At 35.2% G+C, this 16,484-nt stretch overlaps 2 protein-coding genes across 2 annotated transcripts in view; one reads left to right on the top strand and one right to left on the bottom strand.

The window, feature by feature from the left end:
- Nucleotides 1–16,484, top strand: part of LOC145686707 (uncharacterized) — a 106,529-nt gene that overhangs the window by 48,551 nt on the left and 41,494 nt on the right. The gene's annotated exons all lie outside the window — the stretch shown is intronic.
- Wnt4 (Wnt oncogene analog 4) overlaps nt 1–16,484 on the bottom strand; it is a 66,065-nt gene that overhangs the window by 39,513 nt on the left and 10,068 nt on the right. Inside the window, exons 2-3 of the mRNA XM_081760303.1 lie at nt 4,308–4,558; nt 1,452–1,693 (exon numbers count right to left, since the gene is read on the bottom strand). Of these exons, the coding sequence (XP_081616429.1) occupies nt 1,452–1,693; nt 4,308–4,558 (493 nt within the window). The remainder of the gene's footprint in view (nt 1–1,451; nt 1,694–4,307; nt 4,559–16,484) is intronic.

Raw genomic sequence — 16,484 nt, 5'->3', positions numbered from 1 at the left:
CGTTTACATTCAAAATATGAGGAATTTTGGTGGCATTTGTTCGGATATTTTTCTCTTTTGAAATGAAGAAAAGAATAAAAGCAATACGCAAAGACAAAAATTATTATCAGTACTAAACCTTACCAATAATAATTGCTACGAAAGACTAAATAGACCTCTTTTACCATCTCTCATGAGCTGTATGTATTATAAACAAAAAAAATTTAAAAATGTCCTCACCGAAGATTCGAACTGGCGACCTTTGCATTTGTAAGCCAGCACCTTAACCACTACACCAAGATCGTAGCATGGTGAACATTTAGTTTTCGGCGTATTTTTTGTATTTGTGTTTTATGTTCCCACTTCAACAATTTTTACTCTTTTCTCTAAGTTTAACAGCTGTTTGTGGCTTTCTCTTTCGGTGTCGTTATTTATTTTAACTATGCACTATTCGTATTCACCGTTTGTGTTCCTCTGCAATGTCTTATTCAGATTAAACTTTTCTTTTTGCCCCTCAGTAAACATTTGATTGATTTAATTCTCATACTCTCCACGGATGGAGAGCAGGAATGCCAGACTCGAAAAACAGGTGTACATTTACTTTCCTGACAGATAATACATCTTCCACCACGTTAACTCGAATTTTTTTTTAACGTCTCACAGTTATGCACCAAGGCTAAGGGAAACAGAATGGGAACCTTGAGAAAACCCACGCACACTGTGTTTGTTCACCACAAAGTCCACTTGGCATGAGCTGGGATCGAACTGGCCAACCCAGCACCAGATGCGAACACTCTACCACTGAGCCAATGCGGTTCACAATCTACTATTTTGATCTTTTATTTGGAGTATTACTTCCTCTATAATTATTCCACTCACACCAACGGTACTTGGTATAATAAAGCAAATCTTTGAACTGTTCTTTATACAGTTGCATTTGCTAATGAATATAGTTTGTTTTACGTACTTGATAAGGCTGGAAAAGAGTTTCGGTTAATAATGTTGAAAAGTAGCAAATCAACTGAAAGCAGCTTGACGGCGTTATTTGATCAATGGCGTTCATAAAGGGGGTTTGTGTTTTACTCCCCTTCTTGAGCCAGATATTTTGCAAAAGTAAACATTTAGAATATTAAGATATGTATACAAACAGCTGAAATGATATAGTCCTTCCCGGCGGTCTAGTGGATAGCGCATGTGGCTTTGTTCACCCATGTTAAAATTCGATTCCTGGTGGGAGAATACAAATATTAATTTCACAGTCATTCACTCTCATTAATAATCCGCTTTCTTTAACCTAAAGGACATAAACATGAGACCTCAATCTTTTTTTAAAAATCATTACTTGAATTGATATGAACTTGGTAGCTCGTACCCCATTGAGAAAATTCTGTGTACGCCACTGAACCTGATTATATGTATTCTATGTAAACAATATATGTTATACACCAGCTACTTATTGTAAGTGTACTGACCTCAATGCCTACTTCACTATTGTGTCTGTTGATGCCTGAATGAAGATCTTGGCCCTTTCGCAGTTGCAAGAAGTTACGGGTGAACTTCCGGCCATATTGAACGTTGTCACCACATCCACCCCATTTCCAAACTTTGACTGCACAAGTGCATTGGGTCGAGCGACCTTCGGCGCACGCACGGGACACTGCATGCACAAGACCTGCTGCAGATATGGCGTATAAGAAAGCAGTCTCTCTGTAAGCTGAAATTAATTTTGAAATGATATTTAATAATAATATTTGAATGTAACACAGAAAGTAATGATTTAAATATGTTCAGAGAAGGGTTTATTAGATATTAGATTGTTAACAGCATCTAGAATTATGTCACACAAGCTGTGATTACCATAGATTCTCATTTAACTAGAATCTCTCACCATAAGAAGTGAATATTAGTAGAACCCCTATATCATTTCAGTTTACAAACTAATTAGTAATGAAATACGCAGTAAATTTATTTTATACAAAATATTATTCTGAAGTCCACCTCACTTATCAAGAATCCATCACCCGACTGTATGTAGACTTATAGAAAAAACAATCTCTTCTCAAAGTATCTATATATAAGATGCAGATCTTTAAAAAATATGTTATATCCAATTTCTCGCTAATTGTGTTTTACCTGTCCACTATCTGCTTAGCTTCCTTGTTTTGATGGAAAGCGGAAAATGAGCACCAGGAAAGAGTTACCTAGAAACATCGTATTCGTGTGAATTACTAAAAAAAGGATGCACATTAGAAAGAAGAATATCGTCTTTCAATTGAAATCAAAATATTCCTTACCTTACTTCTATTAATTCTTACTGTCGTGTTATCTTTCCAATAACTTACTAACAGTTTTTTTTTTCTCTCCTTTTAACTGTCTCCAGTATTTTCATGCTCTCCCCAAGTGCAAGACCCATGCAATAGAAGACCGTACTGATATTATTTAATACAAATGCTATATTAGTAAGTGATATGTTTAACCAGTCCTGTTTCTTCCAAAGTAGGACACTTTCTAGCGACACATCACCATTAACGTCTCTTTCATGACTGGAACGCTGCCTAAAACGCATGTACTGGAATCGTTCATTGTTACCTCATCGTATTTTCGTGTATCTCTGCAAACTGCAACTGACTGAAAATAGTGAGCTTTCAGGGTTTCCTTCATTTAGAAAAAAGATTAACATCTACTGTGGCCTGGTGAGACCAAGACCTGATGAGTAATTGTGGGAGTGAAACAACAGTTTTTTTTTTTTTTTTTTTTTTTTTTTAAGCGAGAAAATGACAAATTAAGAGGGAAGAGTGAATAGGCACGTTGTCATGCTGCAGCATCCAGATCTTGTTCTTCTGTATCACAAGTATCTTTCTACGCGCAGTATCTCGGAAACCCCTTAGGATTTTCAAGTAAAACTCTTTTGTCCACTGTCTGCTGATACAAACATACCCTACAGTGCCGCACTCATGTGCTTGGTCAAATTAGGGTATTTCTAAGGCTTATTAAGCTAGCTTGACGCACCAAATACTATACATATACTAGAAGATGCCACTAGATGTCACTGCTAGCTGCAGTACGCTGCAATTCACGATTCCCTCAGAATTTAAATAATCTGGCCTCTTATTTAATGGGTCTTGCATTTATTACAGAAGCAATTGGTATTATTTGATATATTCATCGCGAATTTCTTTTAAAATCTTTTATCTACAAGATGTTTCTTCTTTCGTGTCTGTAGTCAATTTTCGACATCACAATTATCAAACACTTAAAAATATTATTGTATGTAATAACAGTTTAGTATGGTAAATTTTCATTAAGGGGATGTAATTTTGCATACGTTCATTATTGCACCTTGTAATTTAAAAAAAAGTACAGCCTATACATTGAAGGGTGTCTTACTCTGTAAGGTTTTTTTTCTCTAAGAACAGTTACTTTAATATAAAGTATCCTTTATTTACTATAATATTTATTAGAGTCAATATTTAATCATTCAAAAACAAATTTTCAATCTTTTTGCCAAAAAGTATTTGAAAATACAATGCATGGTTGATTGAGGTCTTATCGTCTGTTTCAGCAACGAGGCTTATGAGACGTGCTTCTATAGCTTAACGTCTGATAAGCCTAGGTTTTCCACACCTACATTAACCACACAATCTCATGGAAGTTCTAAAAATACAATGCCTATGACCTTGCAAATTGATCTACATGCATAAGTAAAAAGACAAAATACATAAATGACAAAATGAATTACAGTCAATTTCTAATTATTTTTTGCATATTTACTTTTCCTTGAAGTCAATATTTACTGGAAATACTTCTTTTATAAGATCAAAATGAACAATTTTTGGAAAAATTAACAATGTCCATGAGTTTTGAAAACATTAAAGATGCTTTGCATCAATCACTACTATCTTTAAAAGAAATTAAAATACAGCGTAGGTTAGAAGCGTGTACATATAGGCTAACCAAACTGATTTGATTTTTGAGGAAAATGTGTTGGAGAACAGGGTCCTGTGAAGTAGTCACTACGTTATATTGATTCATGTCACTGATTTCATATCGTGGAGTTACACGTTGGAAGAGTTGTACAAAGCTAATATTATAAGGAAGCACATTTCAAGCAACGATCTTCGAAACTCAATGCACCAATATCTGTACACTGGTCAACGTGAATGATTGAAACGTGTTTGTGTATGATTGGAATAAGGATTGTCATATTAAATATGCATTACGATTCTAGTGTAGAACGTCCACGTTAGGGTAGTAATACTACAATACATATTTAAAACATTTTTGACCCATTCTGTACACATAAAATACTTCAGTGACTATAGACTTACCTTTTTTAAATAAATTTCTTCCATTGAATTTAACGGAGCAATTCCACCGATCGTACCTGAACTGCTCTTCACAATTGCTGACAACTAATTTGGTGGCTTTCAATATAATATCTGGAATTTCTGGATCTTTTCTGCAGATACGATGTTGCCGTCTTGATTGGTTGAACCAACTACAAACGCTGGATGGTGGCGTTGACCAGAATATCGCTGTTGGTGGCAGTTTCACTACGTTATGGTGATGACGTCGAGCACTGAAATGGTATAAATAGCCATGTTACACATTGTTCTTTAATTTTAACAATAATGAAGGCCGGTGAGTATTTGGATCAAAGATTACATTATTGACATTATGCATGGGAGAAAAGGATATAGGTTTCTGATTAGAATTCATGGAGTTACTATCCCGATGAGGGTATATTATGATTTAATTGTGTTTTATTTTTCCTTTAATGCTTGCCTATAGCATGAGACACCACTGTATTTCTGCAGATAATGAAATACTAATCTAATTTAAGACTTGGTTTATCTGATTTAAGATATGTTGAATACCAAGTCAATAATATGTACACATTCAAAAGAGGGATATCATGGAGTAGAATGTAGCACCCGTAACTTTTTTTGTCTGCAATTTGCTGACAGAGACGTTTCTATTGGAAGGCTTTTTTCTCTTTTTAATCAGACTTGAGAATTGGACAATGGATGTGACAAGTACGACCTATTCCCGCTGGACCTCCTGCATAATTCGTTTCCAGCATTTTCCAAAGAGATACATTAACTTGCATATGAATCTTATAATGGTTATATTTCGTGCTGACTTCTTTCTTCTTCTCCGGTCATTTTAGAGTGGTATGACACAGTGTTCCACTCTTTCATGTCCATTTGACTTTTCTTCTCATATCTTGTATAATTCGGTTGTTACACTTCAATTGCGGCCTTGCTCTAGGTCCCACTCACCCACCCCTCTGCCATTCTCTCCACAGCTAATAGACTGAACATTCCGTGTCTCATAATGTGTCCAATCACCCTATCTTTTTTCAAAAGTCTTCTACAAGCAGGTAGGAAAAGTTCATTAAATTTCTTCCATTTCGTTGAGCATCCTTCGTTTCCAAAAGTGTTTATACTATTGACAAAAGAGAGTCTTTTTAAGAAGTTCTTACATAATTTTGAATCATGTGGAGATACTAATAATGTAAAACAAAACTAGCTAGATCACAAGTTCATCGATGTTCATCGTATTTTGATCAAACATGATAAATGATAGATATAGTGATGAAGAACACGGTGATGATTACTACTTCTTTGAATGGATTCTGTAGGGAAAAAATGTTATTGCTCATTCTGGTAAAATTTTATTAGTTGGTGATTTTAATTATCTTTAAACTGTTAGTTTAAACTAGATCCAATCTCCACGCTGATAATTAAGAACTTTACATGGAAAAATATCTGCTTCCTAAGTCGTAGGCAGGGTGCGTAACCTTATCTTGAATGGGTTATTGTCATTACCGATTCTGACACTGAAATATTGAGATTTGGAGTTACTGTTCGAGTTGAACTGGATAGAATACCTAATTAGCTATTGGTTGCAATGATAAAAATGTTATGAAATGTTACTCTGTCAGCTGGGCAACGACTGTGTATATTTATGTCGATCAACACCACGTAGTTGCGGTAATATTGTGACAGTACGGGGAAAATTGTAGAAATAGAAATATTGGTAACACTCTGTCTGAAGAGTAAATAGTAACTAAACATTGTTTCGGAATATTATTATGAAAAATACGTCTGTGTTTACAATATGGAAGTTTTAATGGGATTCCAATTGCGGTTCCTAAGTCAATCCGGAACTATATACATGTGTACGCCATACGAAACGTATAACAATGAACGCATAATTACTGTTCAGAACGTGCCAGAAAAATGTTCTTATGCCATTTCTACTTCTGACGAATGTCTCATTTTCTTTCTTTCTTTCTTTTTAATTCTTGAAGCTGTAAACATTTATAACTAATTAATTGTATATTTAAATAGACAAATGTCCAATATATTATCTCAGCCATTATCAATATTTATTTTGTGTCGACTCCAAATGAGACAGTTCCCAAATAAACGTTTGTAATAAGTAAGTGCCTTGCATTTTCATGTGTATAATTGACTTGAGTCCAAACATGTTCTTTAAGGAACAGCTATCTGTTTTGTAGTGTCATAGTCATGAAGTGAAACATGTCTTCAATTGTGACTGGGTTGCAATGTGAATTTATTGATGTAAGAAATTGGAGCAATCTCATCGGGGTATTTCTTCGTGAAATAGTCTTCACCACAGGGGTGACGCTCATAAGTCCTAAGGTGCAAAGTTCTAAACATTTGAATATAATTTCTAAATTAGAGGTTTTCTGCAGTTTACGACTTCTGTACGCTAGAGCTTGCACTCTAGATTTTTTATGATGTCTACACTGTAGGGCTTCCGGTGGAGTACCCGATCGTATTACCTACATTTAAATGTAGGTATTTATTGTAGGACTATCACTTCTCGAATCGAATTGCATTTGAATTAGTGGGTGGTGTAGAACGTATTGGAGACGTTGAGGCAGTCCGTGGATCATCGTGTGATTCTGGATGTCAGCATCATTGTTGCTTGAGAGGTTTCATGTTGGGCAAGGAAGATAATATATTATTCTCCTTGGATGATGGGTTCCTAACCTGGCTGTTTGTCAGTGTGGATAACTTTGAACTTGCCGCAAGAATATGGCTGTGCACAATCTGATCTCCAACAGTAGGTGAAGTGAGAGATCCTCATTGAACACTTGTATGCATCGACTGTCCTGTGATTGCTTGTGTTGCTCTGTATTGGACGATTTGGAGTGGGTTCCAGATGACGGTTTGCGGAGTACTGCCATATTGTAAAAAATGTGACGTCGGGCTTCATGGAAGAAAGGCGATCTGATTAGCAAGTAAATGAAGGCTAGAAAGCATTGAGTTGCTTTCTTTGCAGAAATTTGCAGATTGATTGGCAAATATTACTTTCTATCCAAAATGACTCTTAGGTATCTTACAGTAGAGGTAGCGGAGAGAACAGCGTTACTTGTATAAATGGATAACTAAAGTTCTTTGTAAAGTAGACAAACGCCGTTTTGCTTCCACTGATTTTTTTCAATTATGAAGCTCATAATTTAAGTTGGACCATATGGTCATTTAGGCAGAACACTCGCAGTTCAGATACTGTATTTGTAATTGCCTAAGATTATATCATGCATTTGTATCATTCATTTATAAAAGTTGCAAAGGTGGTGTGAGAGATAATGAGGATGTCGGTGGTGAAGATAAAATAGAGTAGTAGCGACAAATATGATTCTAGTGAACCACATGCTTGAATATGATGAGGGAGATGGTGTTGCCTATGTAACCTATTTGGAAGGTTTGATATTGTAGGCAGGACTTAAGTAGCACCAAATTGGTTTGTAGGATTAACAATTGTACCGGGTTGATAAAGATTCCTTTCTAAATAGGAATTGAAAGTAAGTTTTCATACAAGTATTGAAGTTGAATCCACACTAATTGGCTCTGTTTGACTTGATAACTTTCAAATTCAGGTACTTGTGATTCTAAAATCAGATTATATTATAATCAAGGTAAAATTTCTAAATAAGAGAACATCTAGTTTCCTTGCCCATCGATTCGCACTTTTGTTTGTTTGTTTGTTTTTACATAAGCTATGTCTTATGAATCAACGCCAAATTAAACAATATGATATTTCGATTTTCTTTTATATTCTGAAATTTCTTATCATAAATCTCATTCGCAAATATAATGTCTTCACCTTCACTTTGGATAACTTTGTATTTAACAGCTGTAAAATATTAAGGAAGATATTATAAGATAGCATAAACCACTGTTTCTAAAAAAAAAAAAAAAAAAAAAAAGCATAAACCACTGTTTCTAAAAAAAAACTTGTGGCGTTCAGGACATAAGGAAATTAAGTTCAGTTACCAAAACTTTGGGTGTTGTGGGGAAAGAGAAAATCATAAAATTTGTATGGGTCTGTTATTTACAGTACAAGGATTATTTAAACCTGGACATAAATCTTTTAAGCTCTGAAAGGAGCTTCAGATAGAGATCATAGAGAGGAAATATGTCCAAAATGACCACAAAATTGTACTTGATTCTCTTGTGCACTGAACGCGCCATTTATTCTCTAACATTTCACTTACTTTTCTGGACCTTGATGGTAACTATCACATTATTCCTAACTATTGAGATTATCTGCAGTGCAAGCTTCCTTGAACAAGTATTTCACGCAGAAAGAGAACGAAAGAGAAAACTAACAAGACTGAATGACAGGGCTGTATTAACTCATCTTGAGGCCCGGGGCTAGAAAAATATGTGGCCCCTGCTGACTTAATCTAATACATTTCTGTGAAAGTAGAGTAGGAAGATTAAGGGAATATGTTTCATATTTTTGGTCATATTTTATTTTATGATGATTGTATCTTCATGATTCTTGTTAGACAGCCAGTTGAGATTTTGATCAGACTAATCGCCCCTAAGCCCACTCTTAGTCCGGTTCTGCTGAATGATGAAGATTACTTAATGTAGAAGCCTGCAGGGTGTAAATGCAGATAACTTAAGAGAACGTATCCCAATAGTTGCGGTGTGAACAGAGGGTTCAAGCCCCCTGAAACTTTCACTTGTTTGTCTAGATAAATATATGTTCAAAAACAAATAGTCAAGAATGTGAAGTAAAATTTCAAGATACCCCTCCCTCCCCCCCCAAAATTATCTCGATCCACACCCCACACCGGGTTTTACTGTTCTGGCTGCGGACCTGGAGCACAAGCAAGCTTCTACCATTTGGAACTAAATACATTTATGTGTCTGTCTATTCTATTTCACGACAACTTTCGTTAAAATGTATCTGATTTTCATGAAACATGGCCGTTTACTTTCTTTGAAGCTTTTCAATAGAACTTGTTGCTTGCTGTTGAAATTGGTTAAGAACAGGGAGGGGATTCACTCTTAAATTTAAAGAAAACATTTCAGGGTTTAAGAAAATGTTTAATGAATTCAGTTTACCGATAACTCCTTTATACATTTACTCTTTCCGTGCGTCCGAGAGACAAAAATCTCAAAAACTACTTGATGGATCAACATCAATTTTGGCCGCGATATACAGGGTCAAACGTTAGGAATCGATATTGTTCGTTAATGCGAGTGATCCATCCAATTGAATCATTGAGTTCGAAAACCAGTCATCTTCATTTCACAGAAGAGACAAAAAACTAGTCATCTCCAGGATACATTATGTTTTCAAACTAAAGGGGGATTTTTCTATAATCAGTGGGGGGAGATTACTTATTTTCATTCTAAATGTGTGTCCACATCAGTTGAGCTGGAAAGTGCCATACAGGTAATCTCAATTTGGTCAAAATGTGGAGATGACTGGTTTTCGAAATCATCGATTCAACTGATTCGAAGATATGAGCAATATGGATATTATTCTTGCTTGATAAGGTACTCGCAATGTTGTTGAGATTTGCAGGTCATTATGATGCTCAAGATGCAAAATAGTAATATATCTGTGAAATATGTACAACGGTAAAACAAAACTAAATGACTTTCTTTTTAACAGATATAAAAGCACCGTGTGCTTGGATTTTCTCGGGGTTTTCCTTTTTCCTCCCAATTTCGTCATTCCACCGTTGTCATACATCTCGTCATCACCGTCTTGCTTAGCCACAGTGCATAATCATTAGACGTTAAGTTTTAAAAGGACAAATTTAACCCAAGAAAGTCTAGGGGGTGGCTCAGAGGCACCCTGGTCCACTTTTAATGCAATTATTCTTAATAGATGTTTCGTCGCATATTTTCCGCTCTAGAATTCTCCTATCTCTTTGGAATATTCCCCCTGATTGAGTTGTTCATACGTTTTCTTATTTTACTTCAGAAAAAAGTAGGGTTATTTCTTATATTGACGTAAAGGTCAAAGGGGTGCCTCGGAGGCAACCTGTTCAATTTTTAATGCCATTACTCTTAATAGATACATTTCGTCCCGTGTCCTGCGCTCTAGAATTCTTCTATCTCTTTGAAATACACCCTCTGATTGCGTTTCCTAAGCTCTGTTGTTACTTAACCTCAGAAAAAATAGCGTTATTTTTTCTGCTAACGTAAAGGCCCAAGGGGTGCCTCTGAGGCTTCTACTGAAGTATGTACTTTTCTAATTATTTGATAATGTTCATTGTTTATTACCATTTTCAAATGATTTTATAGCAAAGTAATGACTAGCCTTTCCTATTAATGACAGAAAATACAAATGGTCGCGGTGAGTTCAGGTAGCTTGTATATGCAGCAGGGAGCCTGAGAGGCACCCCCTGGGCCTTTTAACAGTAAAATTAGCGTGGATTTTCTCGGGTTAAAGACTTAAGTATTTTCTATTTTGAAATATTTATTCGTCCTTAAAGTATACTTAATTTAATTTGTAGAAAAATGTTATAATTAAGATTAGGTTTACTAAAATTTAGCTTGTTAAGGAAACCAAACTCCTTCGCGTGGTATACACAGTGACAAAGCTACATCTTTAGAAAAAATATTATCTATAGGAAATAACTCGTGTGTTTCTCTAGATTTTTAAGAATTGACCATATTGTCTTAGTTTGAAATCGGTCAAAGGTAAGCAGCAGCGTTTAGATTTTGTTAGGGGGAGAAGATTAACAATGTAAGTAAATTTTTATGTTCTTTTTCCCATTATTAGTATGTTCTTATTCTATTGATTAAAATATATATAAATCTCAAACTGAAGGAGGAACAATTTTTCCCCGGGACACCAAACGACTTCCCCGAGTATAAAAGGTGAGTTTCTTCCAACTTAAAAAAAAAGAAAGAGAAAGAGAGAGAGAGAGAGAGAGAGAGAGAGAGAGAGAGAGAGAGAGAAATTTACTATGCTAGGCATCACTACTTCGATGAAGATGTTTAGTTAGGACCAGGACAGTGGGTCGATTGGAAAATCCGTGCAAAATTCTTCTATTAATGGAAAACTTTTGGAGATTTTTTTTTTGGGGGGGGGGATAAGTCAAAAGAGAAATAGCCGGTAACATGGTCCTGTAGTTAAACTCTTTTTGAGGCTAGATAGTGATGGGAACGGTTTGTACTGTGAGAGTTGATTTTACATTATGGTGTCTGTACCGGCCAGGGGAGCACTAACGGGGGTTTACCGGTTCCGGATCCCCCAAAACTTCCTAATTCAATATACATTAATACACTAACTCAATAAAACTATACTTGTTTAACAGAGAAATGATTGATGTAGCATGAAAATATGATCTTATACTTCACCCGCACTGTTTCTCTTATAGAAAACTATCTAGTTTTTCATTTTTTCCCTGAAAATATTGGTGGAAGTATCTTACAATTATTTTTCGTCTTTTCGGGCGCAGAATAATACTTGTTCAATATTATTTACACTTAATGGATTATAGTAATGGACCTACTCCCAAAGCTTGGACTTCTTCCAACAAAAATTTCTAGGTACGCGCCTGGTACCGGCCAAATGCACCAGATTTAAGCCCAGACCGTGGTTGGAGGGCCTGCGTTAATAGTGAGTCCATCCTTTATAACCTCGGTGTTCTAGACACAAAACTCAAATAGATAATAATGAAAAATGGATATATGTGGATAACAACCAGTAGTGTACAGTCATGTAAAAAATGATTGTCGCATATCTATAACTGTCTTCTTGTAAGTATGTAATTTGATAATGATTTTTCAAGGTACTTTTAATACTGATATTATGTGTATAATCGGGAAATGTATATTTGTGGTAAACTTCATACGAAAAGAATTATAAATTCGAAAATTAGAATGAGTAAAACCAAATGTTAAATGGACAAGAAAGTTTTATTTTCGTTCTATCGTTCTCCTTTACTGCTCTTTTGACATTAAATTTAACATGTCTTTACCGATTATACACATACTAACATTATAAGAAATACCGGGCGAATTCGTTACCATATTATATTTCTACAACAACATATTTATAGACATGCGACAATAATTTTGGACATGAGTGTACATAAAATTTCATCAAAAGCAGAGATAAGTTCAAGGACTTCACCCATGTCATTTCAAGTCACGCGCAATTTTTGTATACATGGTTTTAAAATGGTTTCGTACATTGAAGGAGAATTAAAACTCGGAAATCACTGGATAATAGCCATCTTAAATAGAAGTATAAGGTTGATTGCGAACTTCTGTTCCTTTGGTTCCTTGATCATCTGTTAGGTAGTTGATAGATATAAATCCCTCATTATTCCTCCTTCATCTTCATTCTATATATCTAGTATACGAACTCCTACATACAGTATATTGTGTGCGATCTTCTTTAACCTTTGAAACGTATATTTTTGTAGCTGATGTTCTCTGTGTGTAAGGAAGTATGAAGGAAGGAAGGGCGTGACTATACACAATAACGGAAGTTAACACTGTAAGTACACACAAATATTTGCCACGCTGCTCTCGCCCATGGTATCTCTTGTGGATATTCAGTTGACTTGAATCTATTTTTACTCAAACGAAAGAAGTTTTCTTGTTCTTTATATATATATATATATATATATATATATATATATATATATATATATATATATATATATATATATATATATATATATATATATATATATATATATAACGGTAGAAGAAGAAGAGTTCAGGAACCTGACATCTTAGGAGGAATTGAAATACTTTTGAATCCACAGTTGTCACTGGTAAATAGGCATATTTAATTGTAAAATGCATTTTACGTTAAAAATAAAGAGACAATTCTAAACTGTTGCTGAATATCAAATAACTCATAATAGTACCAGTGACGTAACTAAAGGAGGCAAACGGGAATTGTGTTCCGGCCGCGGAATTGAGGGGGCGCAAAACTGGACAAATACAGTATTTATTTTCATTATAACGCAAGGGAAGGAATTTTAGCAAACGGAAGATCATTTTAAAAAAATTAAGAAAACTTAACAGGACAACAACGACTCACCAACCTTAGGATCATATCCATCGAGCATAAGTTGGCTTCAAAGCTATCTTTTGAGCACATTGTAAGGACTTTTGCAGCCAAAAGAGCCCTGCGAAATTAAATTTTAGTTCTAGCTTTTTGTGTTTTCATTTAACTTAAGTCGATTTAAGAAATTTGCAAAATGTCCGAGCATAATACTCGAAACAACAGCTTGATTGTTTCTCATAATTAAATATTCTATTCTAAAGCAATAGATTGTTGATTAATTCCACACACATACACATCCTAATATAATTCCAAAAATATTGTGATTTGCAGTTATTATGTCAAGCAACTCTCAGATGTCAGTTACTCTCAGATTATTTGACAATCAATTACTTATTAATTTCGTGTTTTATCTTGTACTAAAATGTAAATTATGTGCTGCAATTTTGAAATCAAGCTTTACCACTTGAAGGGAAAACGGTCCTACTGTGTGATGCCAATATCAGGTGTAGTCGGAGAGCGTTTTGGTTTGGTTGGTCACGGAGGAGGTGGACGCTAAGGCGAGTTCTTGGCTCCGGTGACAACTAGCCTAATTGCGTCGCTGAATAGTACTGCTAGTGATAAAAAAAAAAAGAGAGAGAGAGACTAGTATTGCTGCAGCCACAAACGTTACAGAAATTTAGAATCAACTGTTAGAAAGATATAACGATACAAATTGTACTTTTCTTACATTTTAGTGGTAAATGTTCTAAGTTGTCGAGTTTGTTGAGACTAGAATTATTGTACGTGAATCAGGGCTTCAGTACGTAATAACTTAAAAACTGTTACGTCAATCCATGTTAATGCTGTATGCTGCATGTATGCATGCTGTATGCTGCGTCAATCCATGCTGTATGCATTCAACGGTTATTTTTGACGTTAAGTAAAACTTAACTCACGAATCTCTGCCGCGATTGACACCAATGAAGAGTTTTTTCCAAGACAGATACTATTGAAGTAACTTAAGTATAGCTTAGCTCACGAATCTCTTGGCGTGATTGACGCCAGGGAAGAATTTCCTCCAAGGCAGATACTATTGAAATAACTTAAGCATAATACTTAAGTTACTTTAATAGTATCTGTCTTGGAGGAAATTCTTCCCTGGCGTCAATCGCGCCAAGAGATTCGTGAGCTAAGCTATACTTAAGTTACTTCAATAGTATCTGTCTTGGAGGAAATTCTTCCCTGGCGTCAATCGCGGCAGCGATTTGTGAGCTGAGCTTTATAATGGGCCATTCTGCACTTCTACTGTTCTTCTACACAACAATTCAATTATTCTGAGAAATTTATAATTTTACATTTTATAAATATCCGTATTGAAACAAGTAAATTTTGAAGAGTATTATTTTTTAAGTCCGTAGTCCCAAACAGTAGCAATTGTTACTTTACTTCTATACTAATGTCATTCTCATAAGAATTCTATGAAATATTTGTAGCCGTAGTTGTGAAAACACCTATTCTTCTGGGTTGTATGTGGCAATATTAAGAATGCGTAAGGTTTTGTCTACATGACGAGACAAGACACAACAGAATATTTGAAACGAGTAAAGATACATACGTAACAGAAATCATGCCATAGAAAGAGACACTTTCCGAGATGAGACTATCTTGACACCATTTTGGAAAAAGACAGCTTTAACTCATGCCTCCCCGCCAACCCTAGTCACATGAATACGTACGTAGTTTTCACAAACTGAAGAAATCAACGGGAGAGTATTGTTCTTATATGAAGTTAAGATATTTTATAATGACTTTAATTTAAAGTATAAGACTAGCGACGTTCTATATCTTAGTTCAAATAACGTTATATGTTATCGGTTACTTCGAGCTATGATATACAACATGGTAAATTCTTTGATACTTTTAAGGTCCGCCAAATAATAACAAAGACGTTACCAGAGTTAGACTTGTTTTATGAGTATTCTTTATTTTAGCAACTGATTAAAAATCAAACATTCCTGAATGACAAGACCTAGAGCTTTGCTTAATTGTTTAATATATATATATATATATATATATATATAAAGCGGTACGATAGCTCAGAGGTAGAGACTTGCCTCTAGTGCTTGAGGTCCTGGTTCGATCAACGACCAAATAATTTTGTGGTGGACAACATCGTGCCTGTGGGATTTTCAGGGTACTCCCATTTCCGCCCGGGGGTGGCGCGGTGGCTCAGTGGTAGAGCGTTCACCTCCGGTGCTTGGATTCTCGGGCTTGATCACAGCTCGCGCCGTGTGGACTTTGTGGTGGACAAACACCGTGCTCGTAAGTTTTCTCGGGGTTCTCCCGTTTCTTCCCACTTTATTCATTCCACCATTTCATTCATTTCTCATCATCACCTTCTCCTTTAGCCTAACCGGCATAATTGTGGGACGTAAAACTCAAAGATTTCATTTTCCCATTTCCTTCCACTTTCTCATTCCACCAGTTCTTCCATCATCGTTAACTTGCCTCAATCATCGGTCTCCCTTAGCCTAAAGGACAATTATGGGACGTTAAACTGAAAAATTTATTTTCATGTATATATTTAATATACAAGAGCAAATGTGGTAGCCAGTTGATCTTTCTTTAAAATAATAACAAATATAGTGTATGAAAACAACTGAACAGCATATATGTTGGTGTAATGTTCACGATAATAACATAAAATAATTTTGAATGTTATGGAATTCTACGTACTTTAATTTATTTTTAATGTGAGTTTCACTTTATAAGGTTTTGATACTTGAAACAATAGTTGATGAAAGTAAACAATTAAACTCCCGCATTGCGGTTTAGTAGTAGACAAAGTAGATACTCGAATTCAGTAAACACGTTTTTCGTACTTTAGTAAGTTAAAAAAAGAGAGAGAGAATACACTGGTACTTTTTTTTATTCCAACCTCTAAATTTAAAAACAAGAAAGTAAAAGAATTAGGATATCAGAGGTCAAGATAAAGTAGAACACAACAACTTCCACCACCACCCTCCGACTCTAAACACACACACAGAGTTATATATACAAACAAGTAAAAAACACTGAGAAGTGAAAGGGATAGGAAGCTTGAATTGAAGCTTAAGGGAAAATCCCAGGGACTTCTTTAATGGGTTGGGAAGGATTAACTACAGTAGTTGGTTTATCAGGCTTTTCCAAATTTCGGTCATTTTAAA

The sequence above is a fragment of the Thermobia domestica genome, chromosome 1 (assembly GCF_964235325.1).
Source record: "Thermobia domestica chromosome 1, izTheDome1.hap1.1, whole genome shotgun sequence".
NCBI classification, from domain to species: domain Eukaryota; kingdom Metazoa; phylum Arthropoda; class Insecta; order Zygentoma; family Lepismatidae; genus Thermobia; species Thermobia domestica.
The sequence above is the reverse complement of the archived record's forward strand: the minus strand, read 5'-3'. Positions and strand labels throughout refer to the sequence as shown.